Source organism: Nansenia antarctica, assembly GCF_963989245.1.
Source record: "Nansenia antarctica genome assembly, chromosome: 5".
Taxonomy (NCBI): domain Eukaryota; kingdom Metazoa; phylum Chordata; class Actinopteri; order Argentiniformes; family Microstomatidae; genus Nansenia; species Nansenia antarctica.
Window position 1 is genome coordinate 24354675 of NC_137690.1, and position 21214 is coordinate 24375888.

At 40.5% G+C, this 21214-nt stretch overlaps 1 protein-coding gene across 1 annotated transcript; it reads left to right on the top strand.

Moving 5' to 3' along the window:
• Positions 1-10473: 10473 nt before the first annotated feature.
• LOC308158906 (nuclear receptor subfamily 5 group A member 2-like) lies at positions 10474-20505 on the top strand (the record flags this gene model as incomplete). The annotated part of the gene is made up of 7 exons (XM_080532619.1): positions 10474-10495; positions 12681-12799; positions 12901-13042; positions 13946-14604; positions 17771-17890; positions 18863-19010; positions 20252-20505. The coding sequence occupies 7 exons, from the start codon at positions 10474-10476 to the stop codon at positions 20503-20505; spliced, it is 1464 nt and encodes a 487-aa protein (XP_080388745.1).
• Positions 20506-21214: the final 709 nt, after the last annotated feature.

Consider the following 21214-nt stretch of genomic DNA (forward strand, 5'->3'; position numbering starts at 1 on the left):
AACAAGAAAATGGAAGGCCTTTGCTGTACACCCAGTGTTATTTCAACCTGAGGTATAGAGCTAGTTACTTCCAATTTAAAAACTCAGAACACTCTTATAAAATGGAATCACACACTCTCTTTCACATTGAGCTTATTCAATACCAGTATCTGCCCTCTGGGTCTCAGATGAGAGTGAAGTGGAGAAGAGAGTATGAAGAGACTTTTTTATTTTTGGTTTTTTAGTAATCATCTCATGCTCGTGCACATTCTCTGGTCTGGGCTGCTTACAGCGCATGGCACCCCTAAACTCAGGGATTAGAACTTCTTAGGGGACATGCGTGAGAGCCCAGTCCAGTGTTGTTGCTTAGTCATTAGAATGATTTTATTATATCATCATAAAACCAAAGATTACACCACTACCTTACTGCCACCAGCCTTGCCACACTAATGTTTTAAAGTACATGTAATACAAATACTTTATTATTCTTTTTATTTTCTAATGTGTTTTTACAGACCATGGATATTTCATTTGCAATTTCTATACTGAAACTACCTCTTTTTTTGTGTCATCACGTTGCTTACTTTCACATAGGTAATGTTTTTTTATCTTATTTATTGGTTTCACCGCACCAATGTCCTGTTACTTTGTGTCTCTTGTTTCATTCAGTGACCACACCCATTTATTGTAGCGCTGTTACCTACTTTGCATGAAAACGTTGCCTCAGCTGTTCTGCTACCTCAGGTCAAACTGCAGCCTCGTCAACAGGGAGTGGGTCTTAGTTTGACCACTTTGCCCTTTTACATTCACTCTGACCTTCCTCTGTGATTGATCATATCAGTTACAACATTATTGTATATCTATTCATTTGATTTGTCAGATGTTCTTTCACTCTGCCCTGTTGATGATTACCATCCTTAAAGAATTTCAATGGGAATCTCATTATGCTGTATAGGTGTTAACATGTCTTATGGTGGAGTATTCATAAATTGTTTTGCCCACGTGATGTTGATGTGGTTTCTTTTTCTGTGGTCAGGTTTTATGAATACTCCACAGTTTCTCTTGTGAGTCAGTATTTTTTGTACACCATTTCAATTCAATCACATGACCCAAGATGATATTACAGTGTATTGTGTTTCTTGACCATATTGATAGATTTGTAAAGATAATGATTTAAACAATCTACATGTGGAGTGTAAAGATAGGGTTAAAGGATCAGTATTGTATTTGATATTTTAAAATGCTGCTTGTGAGTGATTATCAATTAGAATGTAATTCTGGTCAAACTGCCATTTTCTGTATTTGACGTGCTTTTACTCACCCCATCTCAACGCCAGTGCTGTGACACGTCAACCACTCTGCTGTTGATTGGATGTTGAATAAACATCTATCAATGCGAAGTCGGCCTGTCACACAGTGACTGGTATTCAGTGTTATAACAACTCATTAGGTGGTATTAACAGTGTTATATGTCATTTTAGGGATGCTCCTCATCAAGGAGCACAAGATGAGGAACTTTGATGCTAGGTAGAAGAGCAGAGAAATCATAGCATATCTCAGGGAATGAAACACATGACATACATTCATTACCACTGGGTTGACTATTCATGTTTTTTCTTCCACCTTATGAGAACCTCTCTCCTCTGCTCTTGTTACTTTGACTACCTGTGAAGAATGTGATCCGTATGTGATAAAAGCATGTTTAGAATGTGTTAGGACTTGAAACCAAATAAATGTGAACGTTATGCAACTGTTCAACTTTTGTCATGTTGTGTGTCATTTAATAGAACTTATGTGTCATGGTCTGGTCATTTGGTCCGCAAGTCGGCAACCAATCAACATTTTCAGACTTTATTTTGAAACATGGAATAACATTTGAAAATCACAACACAAACTTGCTAGTCAAGCCAAAATACTGCAATGCAAAGGATTTGGTGAGTAATCCCCACGGCTACCTAGTTAACTATAACACTACTTGACATTGCTCACAAAACAAGCTGTGTTAGTTGACTAGCGAGTGTGTCATTGTTGAAAATCAACGCTGAAATGTATTTACATTTTTCGAAAGAAAAGTCTGAACATTAAATCGGATGCTGACTTGCGGACCAATGGACCAGACCGTGTCATATGTGACAGCAGCTGGTGAAAGGGGGTACAAGTCGGCGACCGACCAAATATTCTGACTTTTATTCTGAGAAATGTAAATACATTTGAAAATCAATGATACACTCGTTAGTCAACCCAAAATATTGCAATACAATGGATTCGGTGAGTAATAACGAGTACTACCTAGTTAGCTATAACACTACTTTACATTGTTAGCATGCTCACCAAGCAAGATTAGTTTGAAAGCCAACTTCAATTAAACATTTTCTTGGAAAACATCCTCAAAAGGCAGACTACATTACATTTTTCAGAATAAAAGTATGAACATTTGGATAGATTACCGACTTGTTCCCCCTTTCACCAGCTGCCGTCACATATATTATATTAATAGTATAATTATACTATTATTTTATTTGATTATTTTTACTAATATTAGTTATAAATGTGACAGTCAGAACAACTGTTTATTTGATACTTTTATCGGATAGCACTGAGCTTATCAAGACATGTACATCTAGGGGCTTTTGTGACAAGCAGACACTCTGGGGCATTTGGAAGCGGTCAGCACATTTTGGATGTGTCTAATCTATGTGTCCTTGACCCATCTCCTAGCACCATCCCTAATTTGTTTGGCAAACTGAGAAAGACTATCATTCACACACACATTGTAAAAACAAACCGTTCCTGCATGCCAATTTAGAGATCTGCAGATCTGTATCTAGATCAGAGTGTCTCCATTAGTCATAATCATTTACATCGTTGAGATACCAGACACAGAGACAGTAAAAGAGTACATCCCTATAGCAGGGACAGAGATGGAGAACGTTGAATGCTGAAGCTATAGGGAAGTAGCATGGGAATTACACTTGCTGGCAGGTTTACTGCAAATAAATAGAATAAAAATGATGACTCCTCGTCCATTGTTCTTCCACCTCCTTCAGCTGTAAGCGTAGATGATGTGGTATGAGATTCTTTGCATAGTCTTTGTCAACAACCATTGAGAAAAGGAAAATCAATTTAGGCATCTTCTTGTGTCTGAAAGCCTCTCTCTAAAAGCCTTTTCAAAGCTATGAATAATTAGGTAATTTTCTAAACCCAAGGCTAACGTTTTATGCATGGACAGCCTTTTCAGACTTTGGAACTAAATGAAAGAATAGGCTGGAATATCAATACATTTCATCTGCTTGACTATGAGGTTCATTTTATTCATTGAAAAATAGAAAGGCACAAACAATAGCGTTTAACACATTCGCAAAAATCACGCACACACACACACACACACACACAAACACACCAACAGTGACACGGTCCTATTTAGGTTATCAGCAGGGTTGATTGATGGTTGTCAGCGGAGCTGCTGCTTGCATCATATGTGTGAACCTGCCCAGGGGTGGGCCATGGGTCCAGGAGGCAACACTTATCTCCTCAAGGCTGACCGAGGGGCTTTTGACAGGCTGTTCTAACACCAGCCCACCCCCCCCTCCCACTGACCTCCACACTCAGCCCCCTCAAGGCTGTGGATCCCCTTGGGTGAAGCGCTAGCTATCATACAGGGGGATGGAGGGCACGATGTAATATTAGCATGCAGTGTGTCACACAAGTATAGTAGATTATACTGTGTTGTTTAGTAGAGATCATCATAGATAGACACATCATGCTGATCTCACCCGGGGAGACTGGTGGAGGGCTCATTGTAATGTATGGAATGGAATGAGGAATGGTACACTATCAAACACAGACCTCATTCCATTCCATGCATTACAATGAGCCCATCGTTCGATTTCTACCTCCACCAGCCTCCCCTGGATCTCACCAATAATATGTCACCATCGGCGTCTATCACTGATGAGTGAGAAAAGGGCGGTGCCACAACAAATGCCACTGTAGATGCAGTTCAGTGTGTTTACAACAAACACTGTGTAAACATTATCACCCAATTATGTGTTGGCTCTGCTGCCGGTACATGGTGTTGGTTGGCACACTGCGGCAGAAGCTGCTCTTGAATGCCACCCTCTGAGTTTCCCTTATCAGAACCAAATGTCCAATATCCTCTCTCTTTGATAAGACTAAGGGGTTTCATAAACAGAGGGTTAAAGCTCTGAGATAGAGGACCAAAGTACTGCAGGCACAGGGGAGGGCTACTGCTTTGATTGAGATGCAAAGACAACCTCGGAAATATTCCGTACTTGTTTTGCCAAATGTCCAGTCAAAGAAAATGATGCAATTGCAATGGAATTTTGTCATTCATATTGCTTTTATTGTGCAATATGTGTTATTTTCCTGAACCCAGTGTGTTTTGAATGTGTCTCTATCAGGGTAAGTGTGCTTATAATCTATCCCTATGACATTTGCCTGTGGTCTAGGATAAGCCCATCTACGTCACTCCAGGAACACATGTCAAGGCTCCACTCAAAGGCCTGACTCAAACATGTCACATCTGTGGGGCTAAAATGAGAGAGAGAGAGAGGAGGTAAAGAGATTTTTTTTAATGAATGTGGCAGGTTGGAGACATACTGTACATACAGAGGGAGAGAGAGAGAGAGAGAGAGAGAGAGAGAGAGAGAGAGAGAGAGAGAGAGAGAGAGAGAGAGAGAGAGCTTTTTCGGGAGCATAGAGGAAATGGCAAAAGCATCAGAGAAATGTAAGGGAACAAGGTTAGGCCCCTCTGGAAGTGTGTCAGTTGGCGGAGGTTGAGGAATGGTGGGCCTGTTATCGGTGGCTGGTTTGGAGCGCGTCAGGGTCAAGGGGAATAAGATGAGAGGGCTTCTCTAGGGAGAAGGGGGAGGAGGGGGGAAGGGAGGGGGGAGACAGAGTGGAGAGGACCACACCTGGCGAAGGCACGCTCCAGGAGCGTGGCAGAGAGGACACACTCACCACACGGGCCAAAAACGCCAAATGGACAGTGATAGGTCTTCACAGTCAAGGCTGCTTAACCCTTCTATCTATGCTGTCCTGGTGGTTAAGCTTTGTATAAGGATAAAGTTACATAGACTGGAATCACTGGATACAGTTATACAGATTCATTGGAAATCATTCACATCGTTTTAGGTCTCATATTCTTTTTTTTCTTTTCTTTTTTTACAGTGTTTAGTTTTGAGTTTGCTTGAGGACATTTCTTGAAACAGTATTCAACTTCAAGTATTCAACTCAAAACAGTTCACACATTCCTCTAAACAGTTTAACACATTTCCCAAAACGTTTTTGCAAAATTCATTATAACTCAACACTTTATACATCAAAAGCAAATCAGTGCATTACTGTAAAAGTGTCCTTTGTCATCTAATGAAAAGCTCAATCCATCGTTAAGTTTTTTTTGGCACAACATAGTACAACCATCAATATCCATTGCAGGTTGGACAACTTTCATTTGAAAATAAAGGTGAAAAACAAAGAATTTCACTCAGCAGAATTTTATTTTATTTTAGTGCTGCGCCTGTTCTGATGATTGCTTGCTATAAATCTACTATAAATCAAATTAATCCAAATATTCTGAATAAAGCATGTAGTAACAACAAGTGCCAACAAAAACATCTAGACAATCTCTCTCTTCTATCTTCTGGTATGTTACTGATGACCAATGTAATTTGTGATTACAGATTGATTGTTAATTGAACTGTTGTGGGATCAGAGTTGACATGTATGCAGTGGAGATTCACTATAATGGTATAAATAGCTTTATAATATAATATAATAATTCTGTTTTGTTGGTCAACATTTAATTGATGTGTGTCTTACTGTAGGTAGAGTTGTGTTAACTGTTTTTGCAAAAAAAGGTGGTAAACAATAGTGTGAAAGCAATTAGAACTGTTTTGCTGAAAGTGTTACTGTTGTGCTCAGGCATGTTATTGCTGTGGGCATGTGCGCTTCAGTTTCATACAAATGGTGTAAGCGATCAAGAGAAACGTTAAAATGTCTAAAATTCATTTTTCTATGATGTATTCTTTGTAAAAATGTCAAGTGTCACAGATTTATTAGGGATAAAGAGCTTTGGACTGTATAATCTCACAAGCATAATGAATATCTACCAAGCTGTAGTAACCTTGAATGTGAATGGGGTTCTGGCAGTGGCTCACATTTGAACATCTGCTCGTGTCAAGATAATCACTTTAACGCCCGTCCCTCCACACCAGAGCATGCTCATAAATGGCAACAGCATTTTCAATAAATTCCCATATCAAACAAAAAGTGATATGCCCATGATTCTCAGGGCCAGGAAATGAAATTGAGGGAAAACAAATGTCAGTTTGTTTAAGGTTTTGTCTTTGATTTTATAACAATTTGGAGGCAAAAACGATTAAGTATGTTAAGATCTGTCTCCAAATTCTGGGAAGAGAGTTTTGGTCAAGGACAGTTACAGGAGGTTTGGCGAGGATGGGCTATAATATTAGTGCTTTAAGATTAGGTGTTTGTCATACCCTCCTCAAAGCTATGCCCTGGACTGTGTTGTGGACAACTGGGCTAATGCATTCTACTGCAGTGATATAGTATGGTTATGATAGCTGAATTAATTCCTGACAGCATCTCCTTTAATATGTGTACTGTAGGTAGGTTGCTCACATTTGCAGATTTTGTAGAGTGATAATTATTTGAGAGGGGTGAAGGCTGCATTTATTTATTATTTATCTTACACCAACAGCTGAAATAAAAATAAAACAGTTTTGGCCTTTACCTTGGAAACATGCCTCACAAGTTAGAGAGGTTAATTAATCATGCTCTGAAACAAAAATATACAAAATAATCATGAATAAACTCAATAATTTGATCTGTAAGATCTCAAAACATCATTAATTAGGCTACCTGTAGTGTAAATGTAATCAACTTTGATAAATCGACTGATACAGTTCTATACAGTATGTCATATTTCATCCAATAATATACAAACTATTTATAGAAGATTCTTGTGATTTATGTTAAATAATATCACAGTTTGTCTTATTGAATACAGTGTCAAATCTAAACTCTTTCTCCTAAATGTTAATATCAGAATATTTGTGAGGTGGGTTTGAATGTAAAGGACTGCAGACGGAGACTAGAACTGATAGTTTAAAGTGTAAAGGGGACAGAAGAACCTTCTAAATATAAATGTGCTACGTTGGCAATGTACATTAATGTGTAATACAACAAAGTGCTTTGTCATACTACAAAAAAATGGGATATATTTAAGTGCATGCAAGGTTGCAATTGAGTTTAACCTTGTGAGAGACTTACAGTGTTTCTCTATTGTTGTTGAACACAAAGCCAAGTTCTCAAAAGAGCACGGGAACGGGAAAGCGGCTGTTACATTTCAGGAATCTGTCAAAGGCAAGAAGTGGTCGTGATGTATTGGTTCCCTCTGTCGATGCTGTACAGTACGCCTCACAGGTCTCAATCAGGGAAAGTACTGTATTGTTTTATCTGACATTCACAATTTCTATTTTTACCTCCTTGCTGATAATGCTTTAATTTCAACATATTTGTAGCATGGCGATTTAAAAACAACAACAATAATGTTCACTCAGATAATAAATTCATAGTGTAGAATAGACCAGCAGAGGGCATACGTCTGATATTCCGTAATTACAATTAGTTAATCTTGTTAATCCAATTTCATCACATGCATCGCTGCTCTCTGTGTGTTGATCATATGCATTTATCATAATCATAGTTATTACTTAAGTTATTGAGAGAATCCAAAATCGAACACCAGTGGAAAGCAATTACCTCCCAGAAAAGGATGCAATAGATTTGTCATCTTTGACCTTGTGGGATGACACCAAGGGAAACCCCTTCCATCTCTTGCCTTCTGAGGATGCTATTGTAATCCAACCATCTATTTGTCCTTTTTATAAGTGTTTTGTTTTGTTTGTGCAGTCCTCTTTACCCAAGGCCAGGCTGGGTATTCAGCAAACGTCCCTCTGTCCTTGCTTTCTTATTGTCAAATACGATATATTAAGATGTATTTATACTTGCAACAATTTTCAAATGGCTCCTCTTGGATGCATTAACCAATCACTATTTAATGATGTTACAGCTGTTAAAGAGGCTGGGTATTGAAGATCTAGCTGAACCCCCATACCCATCCTAATTTCAGTTGTCTGGACCATCAGACAATGTCTAAATGATTTGTGTTTTAACTCAGTACAGAAATGTACTTGTATTATTATTATTATTGATTGGTTTCAACTAAATAATTGATGAATACATAAAACAGAGTGATATATTCATAAATACATCAAATACATTGCAACTGACCAAAAATGTTCAAAAGATTAACACAAGCATGGGCAACTTTAACCCAGAGAGATTGTTATGCTATCACTTTATCCCCGAGATTCTGCTGGCTTTAGCAGAAAATAGCTGAGGAGGGCACAATGAGCAAAATATAACTGATGAAGTCAAAACAACATCCAAGCCTCGATCCTGGTCTTTATTTATTGTGGAAATATATCTGCGAGACAGAGACAGAGCTCATCTGACGCTGGGGCTCCATTGACCTGTAGCCACAGCACACTTGCAAAACAAATGCATGGTGGAGACAAACAGCAGATAGGCTGTATGTGTGTGATTCATTGACAGGAGGCCTGCCCTGGTGTCAGGCCCTCCTCGTCCTCGTCCAGCCTGTGGACTGGAGGCTGGGTGTTTGTCCTGTGCCCCTCCACTCTAATAAACGGATGTGTAGATAGCCTAATCGGAGACCTTGCAGAGACACTGCCCTACGCTAGACTCCTTCAGTTCAGTGAGGTCAGAGCAGTATAGGATCCAGTGGGGGTTAAACTGATTGATAGGTGGGTGACTGGCTCCTCAGTCAGCCAGTGTTAAGATGAACAGTCTCTTGGAGGTAATGCCGCTATGTTGTATTACAGATATTGTGACCAATCTGAGTTGATATTGTACTGCTTTGCAGTAATGAGGAATGAATTGAATTATTGGCATGCTGTAATGAAAAAGGAAAGAATATAGCTGTCCTCTGACTTCCATTAGTATAAACAATAGCTAGAATGGAGAAAGAAGCAAACAGGAATTCCTGACAGGAATTCAAAAAGGAATACCGTGGCATTTTGTATTGCTCCAGCTATGCAGACAGAGTGATACAACCTAGAACACCCGGCAGAAGACTTGCAATATTTTTGCCACATGTGTCATGAGCTTTTATGTGTGTTAAAATGAACGGTACAATCGACCGTCTCCTCCTTGTCCTTCAAATAGGGAGCCCACTCCAGCACAATCCGCTTGGCCTTTTATTACAAAAAAAAAATCCATATCTTAAGAATATGACGTCACAATGAATCCCCTCAAGACCTCAACCAATGTTCACAATACAAATTGTCCACCACTCAGTCACACACAATCTTCAGAAGTGGTAGATTTTTTTATAACATGCATCTTAGAACTCAGGTGCAATCAAATGAAGCTGAGTAAAACCTTGAGTTTTACACGCTGAGTACTTTAGAGACAATTGAGTAAAACGGGTTGAAGTGGAATTTACAAGATGGTACAATGTCAGAATTTGGAAATTGACAATTGTGTGTCTTATCTCTTGATTGACAAGGGTGTTTTGTGACCTTCATTGCTCCATGAAAGGGGATGCACTGGTTTTGTTTGGCTCAAGACAATATTGTATAGTATGCAAGAAATATGGCCAAATATGAAAACAATTACACTGCCATGCCCAATACATCTGATATGAAACAGTGCTCAAGGACATAAACATGTTCCAATAGAAACTAAAGCCCTAGAAAAGTGCTCAGATTTAAACAGAAAGCTGCCCAGAAAAGCCAAAAAGCCCATAACGTGCATTGTGAAATGTCTGAAATATGCAGGGACAAGGAACTGGAGTCATCTATTCAAATATCTATTTGAATAATTAGAGTACAGAGAAATTGAGGAGAATATGAGAAATGTCTAAAGCGTAGGCTATTTGAATGCATTCCATCCATATAGCTTTATAACAGGTAAACCCTAATAGTGTCAAAACACTATTCATACATGCATATTTTTTTATATTGGTCAGTGATATGTTGATTAGACTACTAATTGGTCTGAAGGTGTAAAAGGGATGATACCCTCGCCAACGCGCAGACAGGCACCGTTATGCGCATCTCCGTTATCACCCCTTATTCATGCTTGAACCACAGAAACACCGCATCACTGGCTCCGTCCTCCGTCACATGACACCAATGACCAATAAGAACTTTTGTAACTTTTTTTGGTGCAATTTGATAAAGAAAGAAGAGTAAAGATAGAGGCAGGGGAACTGCATTTACTCGTGGAGATCACCATTAGCCTAAACATTCATATGGTTAATAGTATAGCCTAGTTCTACATTCGGATTTGTATAGGTCTCTCCAGGGGTTTGCAACATATTTAGATAGGCTCTATTATCGTCAACGTCTAGGTTTAGGTCATCAAATGTTGGGAGACAAGTCTCAAGGTAAGTCGACAAGTAATCCGCTATATTTTTGTATGTGAAGAATATTCTCAATGTTCCATCCATACCATCTTTACAGACAAGTGGTTTCAGTGGGAGCTCAAGCCTGTTGTGCACATAGCCTATTCTTTAATAGTAAACATTTCCCTATCGAACATATTCAGACATGCGAAATAATTATGTACTATAACCAGATCGAATTAATTTAAATGAAAGATGTTCAGTTCATTTGCAGGGTTAACTGAATTGTGCTATAAAATAGCTGACGTTACAGTAGCCTACTAAGTCTACTGTAGGCAACTGGAGGAATATAAATTCGATAATAAATCACCATTCGTCCGACGTATTTCATGTTGCAAACTTTACTTTTGGTTTTACTTTTTCTTTAGAGCTCTAAAATAATATGTTTTTGTGCGCGTAAGGGTTTACACCTAAATGTTTGATACAAAATGTAGGATGCCCCTGAGTAGTTTACATAATGGACTATTTTACATCTACAGATTATTCTCAAAAACAGAAATAGCATGTCAACGTGATCAAGCCATCAAATTATAACATTTTAGGTAGTAGTTTACACACAAAAAGAAACCAAAACGGTAATCACAGACAAAATATAGGCTAATCTACTAATTGTAATTGAGTTAATAGGCCAAACGCCCTCTGTTAAATGTGATTGTTGATACGGCCTTTGAGTTTTCTTCCAAGAGTTTTTAAATAATAATTTATTGTATTTTAGTTACATATGAGAAATATCCTTACAATGAAAAAAGAAGTGTGAGAAAAAATATCGTCTAATATGATTTTGTTTTGTTTACTTAGACCCATAGATATTGTCAGAAATATAACCTGTAGTTAATATTTTGTCACACGGTAGGATGAATATCAATATGTTAAAAATAAAAATTAACATATATTAGATTATAATACTGCTGATAATGTACAATAATAGGTTAATAAGAACAACAAGGAAGCTAAAACGCTAGTAACATTACTGCTTCTACTAATAACAATAATAATAATAACAATAATAATAACAATAATAAAAACAATACTACTTTTACTAGTAATACTACTACTAGCCTAATACTACTACTACTAATAACAATAATAATGAAACTATAATAATTACGATGATGATAATGAGATAATTCATGATAATAACAGCCTATTAACAATAAAACGACATGCCTCCAGTTATCCCCGTTTCCCCGACACACCGTGTTGCTTCACTGCATAATCCAGATGACATCTCAACGTTTAATGTCGCCGATTAAAGCGTTAAAGAAAGAGCATACCGCGCATAGGCTGTTTTCTGGAGTCAGGGGGTTGCATCCGTCGCTCATTGGCCATCTTCCCAATAGGAGGTGAGAGCCTTGAGGAGAGGGACGTGCGCGTGAGTCTGGGGGTAGTAAAGAGAGACACCTGAAGGTGTTGGCTACAGCTGAATCGTGCATGGATTGTGCGCTGTGTGGGAATTATAAAACGCGTGATTCTGTCTTCGGGACCATTTCGTGATTAATACATCGGAATAAACATCATTACAACCTGAGTACAGGAGGAGCATAGGCTAAAGGTAATGATCGCAATCATTTTCGCTATATTGGGCTCATTATCATTTTGAATATGTCTCCCTTTAACATGTTGATACAATGTAGAATATCTCTAATAAATGAGATATTTGCTAAATCTAATTAATGAATTAATTAGATTATCAATTTAGATTTGATTTAGATGTTGGCATCATATTTACTACGGAATTACAACTCATCTTATTTTGCCTATGAAATGTAAAATATTGTCAATCTGCTAATGTAAAACACGCTAATACAAGTTATCACGTTCAATAGAAATTATTATTTGTAATTCATTTGTTTCTGTAGCCTATACTTCTTTACTGATTGCTGACTGACAATATCAACAATTTATTGTTTTTCGTTTTTTGAAAAGTTTGATTTAAGGTTTAATTGTATGATTTTTATTTTAAGGTTTGATTTAAGGTTCGATCTATTTTACAGCTGTGAATCTGTTATGTTTGCACTTGTCAAGCGTAACTTTACAGCAGTTCAGAAGTTTAAATTTGTTCTAGGAGAATGTATCATCATTATTGTTCCTGGAATTAATTAACCGGTGACATCTTTGTTCCATGCACATACTTTCTAATTAACCACTGATTTTATTTGCTAAACAGGCGTCAATTTGAAGGTAATGGACTACACGTATGACGATGATTTGGAAGAAATGTGTCCTGTTTGTGGAGACAAGGTCTCTGGATACCATTACGGACTACTTACCTGTGAAAGTTGTAAGGTATATCTGAATAGAATTATTCTATATCTCATATTCTCTGTTTGTCTGTGTTATGGAGTACTGCTAAGTGTTGGCCTAATATATATATATATTTCTTGCAGGGTTTCTTCAAGAGGACAGTCCAGAATAACAAGAGGTATACTTGCGCAGAAAACCAGGAGTGCAAAATAGACAAAACACAACGGAAGAGATGTCCATTTTGTCGATTCCAGAAATGCCTAAATGTTGGTATGAGATTAGAAGGTATTGTCCTGTTAATTTCATTCTTTAGTTTTACTGCCCAAAACATTTTACTTCACTATCAGAAAATATGCCTTTTTGCGTAGGCTATATTATTACTGTATCACATGCAATTAGAATAACATGTACATTTATCAAATCACCTTTGCACACTGGTGTTTAAAAAAGCATACTGTAAATACAATATGCTTTTTTAATAAAGCATTATGTTTATTTCGAGCATCTGCTTTATTTGCCTATTGCATACCGTTATCTTAGGCCTTGATTAAAATACAGAAGACGATTTAATGTTTCCTGCTATAGTGACAGTTCTAGTTTGAATCCCAATTAAATAGTAAATGAATACGTTATAGTACTTTATTGTTCTGCATGAGTGTCCATATGGTCTCAGGCGATTCGGGGATACAGCGCAATTGATTCCCAGGCTGTAATGCGAAAAAGCACCTGTTTCCGCGCGGACAAATGACACATTCTTGACTTGCTGATAAAACTCTGCCTCAACGGATAAGACGACCGAGGAGGGATCTATTTACATAAGCACGGTTACCGTGAGAAAGAGAAAAAAAGATATACTAATATAGGCCTATGAGTTACCCTGCTTGTTTCTTTGCATGCTATTTCCAGAAATTGCTTCAGCATACTGCCAAACACATTCCTGACTAAATTAGGAATTTTTAAACTGTGCACTTGTTTTTGCTGTATTTTCAATGACAGATACAAGCGTGATTCTCTCCCAATAGAGAATGTAGAGATGAATGAGTGGCATTTTAGCAAAATATCATATCATATCACAAGGTAGTATAGGCTATCAAATCTTTAAATCCAGGTGAAGATTCAGTTGCAACACAATTCACATGATGATAGTGAATACATAGTGTTTCAACTCAGTTTCTTTCCCTGTGACAGCGGTGCGTGCGGACCGCATGCGTGGGGGCAGGAATAAGTTTGGCCCCATGTACAAGCGGGACAGAGCCATGAAGCAACAGAAGAAGGCTTTGATACGTTCCACCGGCTTCAAGCTGGAGTCGGCTCCTCCACAGGGCTCCCCCATACAGACTGACTACTGCTTCACTAGCACCCTACACAGCCTCCCCACCATCTCCAAAGGCCTCCTGCCCTCCTCCACCCCAACCTCCATCACCTCCACAGACTACGAGTCCAACCTCTACGGACCCCCCTCCCTCGGTGTGGCCATGCAGTCCCACGTACCCTTGCCCCCCCAGTACCAGTACACGTCATTCCCCAGCAGGGCCATCAAGTCTGAGTACCCTGACCACTACACAAGCTCCCCAGAGTCTCTGGTGGGGTACCCCTTCCCAGACGTGTACCCCACAGGATCCCCTCAGCCCCCCAGCCTGCCTCCCCTGGTGCTGGAGCTGCTGCGCTGTGACCCCGACGAGCTGGCTGTGCAGAGTAAGATAGTGGCGCACCTGCAGCAGGAGCAGAATGGCCGAGGCCGTCTGGAGAAGCTCAGCACCTTCAGCCTTATGTGTCGCATGGCCGACCAGACTCTCTTCTCCATCGTGGAGTGGGCCCGTAGCTGCATCTTCTTTAAAGAGCTGAAGGTAAAACCCTCTCAAACACACCACAGACACCAGCTGAGATTTACATGAGTAAGACGACACAACATGACATGGTCATGATAACCCTATTATAGCAAGAAACATTGGTTTATTGGTTTAACATACAAGAAACATTGGTTTATCATTTCAGTTCATTTGATATCTTTATTGTCATTCAACTGACTGGATCATCACTGTATTCGTGCCCGGCAATGAGGGACTGAAGGTCTCGTGATGTGTTTGTCCTCTGTGTATGATGACAGATGGCTGTCATCGTTTCTGACTGGCTCATGTTCCTCAACGAGGCGCTCAACCAGAGCAGCGGTTGAGGTGACACAATAACCCCCGTCCATCTCCCTCGGGGGGCGGGGGGGGGGCGGTTTGAGCTGCATCACTGTCCGAGGCAGATAGGGCCTTCACTCTGTCTCTTTGTCGACTCAGTGGTGTAATTGAGTTGTGCTTGCTGTACTGTACTGTACACTGCATGAGTTATGGGTACAGTCAAATTCCAGCCCCAGCCCCGGAGAAGAGAGAAATCAATAATGTTGTTGTACCCTCCACAGTGGGTCCATGCTACAGATAGCTGTGAGACTGAGGAGTCATGCTTGTGTCGATGAAAACTGTCCGATGATATTGCAAAATGTCACGTGTTCATGCTAGAGAATTGTTTGCGACTTGTTACGCGAAGCAGTAGAACGATGTATCCGAGGTTAGAATTGTTATACTTGTGCTTATTTAGAATCAACGTTGTCAGCCTATTTCTGTTTCTGTTTCTCCCGTAGCCTTACCTCAGAAACAATGAGTCCATTGTGTGGATGAGGAGATACAGTATGCTGCCCTCCCTGAGTAAAGCAGGAACATGGTATCTCTGTATAGACTGTCAAAGGGGGGGATACAGTAGGCTGGCTTCCCCTCACACTCGTGCAAGATTGTTATTTTAGGAGAGGCAGACGGTCTTGACATTACATTTATACTGCCCTGTAAAGTGCAATAACTGCCAAAATGATGAAAGTGAAAAAAGAGAGATGGGTGGATATGAATAAGGATTGTTATCACATAGTTAGTCAGTGTACAACCATGAAATAGTTCTGCCTTCATTTTCTGCAGGTACTGGCTTTGTAGGGCAGTATACTGCTCTCCTGTACAACCATAAAGACCATTCCGGTTCAAATTCCAGTTGTCTGATTGATTGATTGATTGAAAACCTTTATTGTCCCCAATGGGGAAATTTTGTTGTCAAACAGCTCAGTTAGGGCAGAAAACATTCAATACAGAAAACAGAAAACATTCAATAAAATACATAAAACAGTGTAGTACCGGTAGTACTGTTTTGGAGAGTAGTACTGTTCTCTCCAAGGCAGTATTACTCTGCATAGCAGTGCCAATAGGGATGAGGCTCAACCATCTCATAGATTGATTGATTGATGGATTGATGGATTGTCAAATCATATCGTTCCTGTTGACATATCAATTGGGGGATGGCTTTGATGCATTGCTCAGTTCCCAGTAGTTCAAGCAACATTCACAGCACAATGGATTTCGTGAAGGCGCCATTCAACAGATTTTCAATCATGTTATGCATCTCTGATGTATCCTTGGTGATGTATCCTTGCAACTAGTGGTGAGGTTGGAGACATGAACAGTGTAGGAGAACAAAGCAGTCCACATTTACCAAGAGAGCCTCCTGCATAAAAGAGCTATTTAACTCTGGCTAATTACATTCCATACCGCCGATAACACGGGAATGTTAGTCCGGCACAGCCCAGCATTCTGGCCTTCATTGTTCAGAAGTGCAAGAGGAAAATGAAGCTATCAGCTTCAAAAATGTACCACTACACTGTATGTTTGCACCAGACTGCCTGTGTTTTGCTCGAGGACTCATAGCTGTAGGCTGTAGCATGTACTGTACTGCATGACCAAGGACCGTTAAGGAAAGGTTGCAGATTCGATTTATTTTGCTGATCGACCCTGGTAGAAGCAGGGATGATGAAAGTGTAACACAGATTTTTCTGTATTTCTCTTTGTATTGTGAGAAGAAGAAAGACCCGCTGCAGTGTGATGTTATGCTATAGTCCCATCTGATGGCTCAGCTGTATTGGACTCAAAGGCACTTTGGTCACAATAAATGATAACAGAAGATGACATCCATTGGTGTGTGTGTACGTGTGTGTGCGTGCGTGCGTGTGTGTGTGTGTAGTTTGTGAGGCTGCATGAGTTTTCTCTGCCAGTGTCCGTGTGTGTGCCGATTCCTCCTCGAGAGGAAGTACAGTAGGTCGCTGAGCCCTTTAGCTTCCTCCCATGCACCCCCACCACCACCATCCCCCCCTACCCACCCTTCCTCCCCCCGATGAATCAAGACGTTGTGTGTGTGTGTGTGTGTGTGTGTGCGTGTGGCGTAGTAGCTCGGGGAGACAGATTGGACTTCACTGCTGGACAGATATATAGTTTCATTCAAGAGATAATAATTCTGTCATCCCCCATGCCAGATGAATGTGTGTCCAGGCCTGGGACAACGCTATTAGGGGGCTACAGCAACACTCTGTGTGTCACCCGCTGCAGAATTACTGACTGAGTCGTCCTTCGGCTCAGAGAGTAATATGTGCAGGCAGTGAGGAGGGGCCCTCTACCCCCCATCTGACACACACACACACACACACACACGCACACGAGTGCGTGCACACACGCGCACACACACACACACACACACACACACACACACACACACACACACACACACACACACACACACCCGTCTGGTGTAATGGGAGTGGGCTGGGGGGGGGTGGGTGACTGAGGACAGGGAGAGGTGAGGAGGTGGGAGAGGTCATCTCTGAGGCTCGTAAATACACCGTGATGAGACGCGACACACTGACACCAGCCCCAGACGCTGGAAATACGGCACAAGGACCCTCATCTTCCTCTCTGCTCTTTTATAGTCGGCCCATTTATCTGTCCATGTGTGTGTTTCAGGTGGGACTACACTATCCCATAATGGTCGGTGGGTTTTAGGATGGTGTGAGATTGATGCTAGCTTGAGATTGTAATATCAGTTTAGGGTGTTTCATTTGACATTGGATTTGAAGCGAAATGGGTGCCCCAGCACCTCAATGTTTGCCCTCGTGTTTGGAATTGGTTTGAGGTGACCTGTTCTGTATGTGTCTTCTCTAAGGTGGGAGATCAGATGAAACTGCTCCATAACTGCTGGTCTGAACTGCTGGTCCTGGATCATGTCTTCAGACAAGTGCAGCATGGAAAGGATGAGAGCCTACTGCTGGTGACAGGCCAGGAGGTAAGCTTCAACAACCATGATGATGAGACATCTACTACCCCTCTGTGTTGTTTCCCCAGTGTCCCAAAAAAAATCGTCCTTCTTCTAGCATGACGACTGCCAATGGCCCCAGGCCTGAGCATAGATTACTTTTTCCTGTCGCTTTGGATAAAGGCGTCTGCTAAATGCCAAAAATGTAAATGTAAAATGTAAATGCTTATACAGTACATACGCAAAACCACACTGCCACATATACATATATTTTTTAGGCCATAACAGTTATAAGTAGCCTATACTATATTAAAACAAAGCAATTACTATGGTAGTTGATATAAATACACACAACTACTAATTGTTCGATAGAGCAGTAATGCATTTAGAACAATGTACTATAACACTGTGTAACAGTAATTTATATTGAAATACAATATGAAGATATATATATACAGTGCATACAAATAAATAAGTACATGCTTCACCATTATCTGTGAGCTAAGCACTTCTCTCTGACCAAATGATGAGCCACACAGATGCCTGCTCTTGTTTTTTTTCCACATTTGGCCGTGTTTAGAGATCTAAAAAACAGAACAGGAAAAAACAAAATGAGCTGATGGTCTTCAGCTTGTCTTCAGCCCGTAACAGAGTCCCTGGTTTGGGGAGGAGACTGAAAAGATGGCTGCTTGTTTTAATTTTTTCATCTTGTTTTCAGGGAATTATTTTGCTAGTCATATTGACAGCAGTGGAAAACAGTGCATCTTTATCTACCCCATGGGTTTATGGGAAAGGGAGAAAGATGGGCTCAGCAATGCTATTCCACCTAATTACTGCACTGTGGGAATTATAGTGTCAAAATGGCATTCCCAGTCTGCACATTCATTTCGAAAGTGGTGTGCGGCCCCTGCTGTTGGGTTGCAGTCCACTGATGTACCGTCATACAGTACCAACATCATACAAACCCTGTACATAAAACTGCACTCTGATGTTGTTTTCCAGATTGAGCTGTTGTCCATAATGGCCCAGGCAGGGGTGACTCTGTCAGGCCTGGTCCAGAGGGGACAGGAGGTGGCTGGGAGGCTGCAGGCTCTCCAGGTGGACAGGAGAGAGATCGCCTGCCTCAAGTTCCTCCTCCTCTTCAACCCCAGTGAGTGGCCCTCTTATGATCTCTTAGGACATTTAATAAGGATACAGTTTACCTGACAGGGGAGGCTGTCGGAGGTAGAAATTGGAGGACGGGCTCATTGTAATGCATGGAATGGAATAAGGAATGGTATTGATACTATTCCTCATTCTATTCCATGCATTACAATGAGCCTGTCCTCCGATTTCTAACTCCGCCAGCCTCCCCTGGTTTACCACATAGTATAAGAGAATAGAGGAGCAATAGTAAAGAAAATACTGATTATTCCTGTCCTCCACACTTATTGGTCAAAAACATTTGCTTTGCAAAGGCCTTCATTATAGAAATAGGACTATGTTTTGGTTGACGTGACGGTTACAATTCTCTGTTGAACCGGCATGGTCCCTTGGCAGAAAACATAGATTTTTGAGTGCAAACATCTTAAAAGGAAATGTCACATCCATGGATGTATGTCTATTTATCCAGAAGGTTACCACTGTTGTCTAAACGAATCTTTTCTTCTCAGGTAAACTCACTTAATTAAATTTAGGGGCTTGTCAAAAGGCAATATTAACAAAGACGACAACCGCTACCATTGTCCCCTAATAGCACTCAATAGAGCCATAATGGATGGGTCTATCATTTGATAGTCTGACTGACATTCATGTAGTGGCTACTGCATATGGAGGCTATAGACTTCGCTGGCCCAGATTCCCTGAAGCGATTGCTATTTAGCGCCAGCAAGCTGGGAACAAAAGGCTTTTGAGTCATAAGAGCACTCGTGACAGGCAGAAAATATTTGCCATCACTGCTGGCTGTTTCATTCTCTCGCTCTCTCTCAATCAATGAGTCAGGTTTATTGGCAGCATTTTAGTTGCCCCTAAATGGTTTAGTTTGAAAAGATTATTCAAAATATGTAATTACTGTGTGAATGCCACTTCTGGCAGGGATTCAGAATAGAGGTCCATTAGAAGCCTAGCTATTGTTACACATGCTAACACACACACACACACACACACACACACACACACACACACACACACACACACACACACACACACACACACACACACACACACACACTTTCGAGACATAAATGACAGTATGATCAAACCTCATCTCATTCGATTTCCTAAATTGCTAACAATTTAATTTAGGATACATTTTTTAAATGGCCAATCAATCTCCCATATACAGTGATATACATAAGTGGGTTACCTTAAAACAACGCCATTGACTCCCGACCTCTCTCTCTCTCTCTGTAGATGTGAAACTGCTGGAGAACCAGCAGTTTGTGGAGGGGGTTCAGGAGCAGGTGAATGGGGCTCTGCTGGAGTATACCATGTGCACATACCCCCAGTTCCTGGACAAGTTTGGCCAACTGGTGCTGCGTCTGCCTGAGCTACGAGCCCTCAGCACCCAGGCAGAGGACTACCTGTGCTACATGCACCTGAGCGGGGAGGTGCCCTGCAACAACCTGCTCATCGAGATGCTGCACGCCAAGAGGGCCTGTGTATGAGCTAGACTGCTCTGTGTATGTGTGTGTGTGTGTGTGTGTGTGTGTGTTTCATCACACAGACTGCATACAGAAGAGGGTATACAGTATATGACCGTAAAGAGTGTAGAGAGAATGTCTGTATGCATTGTCTGTGAGTCATTTGTGTTCTTGGTCTCCTAACCGAACCTAGAGACGCACACTTCTCTAGGACTGGTGGATGTGTGTGTGTGTGTGTGTGCACGCGTGTGAGTGCGTGTGAGTGTGTGTCTCAACAGGGAATGGACTCTCAAAGCAGCAGAATTCATAGTCTCATGGTTTGACAGTTATCTTAATGTGTACATGGTTATAAAGTGAACAGAGCAAGCAATGTTATGATACTGTACAGTCCATGTTAATGTTACTTTGACCTGTGTTGAATATCTAAAGCAGTGCAGGATCCACTTATGGAGAGATGCCCATGCTCTGTCTTACATTCCAGATTTTCTATGAACAGATGAACTGTAAGACCACACCATTCATACTATGACTTATATTGACTTATATTGAGATATAAGAGATCATGACTAACTTAAATGGCCATATTGGAACAAATACTCGTGAAAGGAGATGATAACATAGCTTGATAAATAGTATCAAAGTTTTCCATTCATTTCAACGAGATGGCTTCACTCGGAATTCCAACCTCCGCCGCTAGGTTGTAAAAAAGCTTTTTATGGCGTTAGCGGTTTTC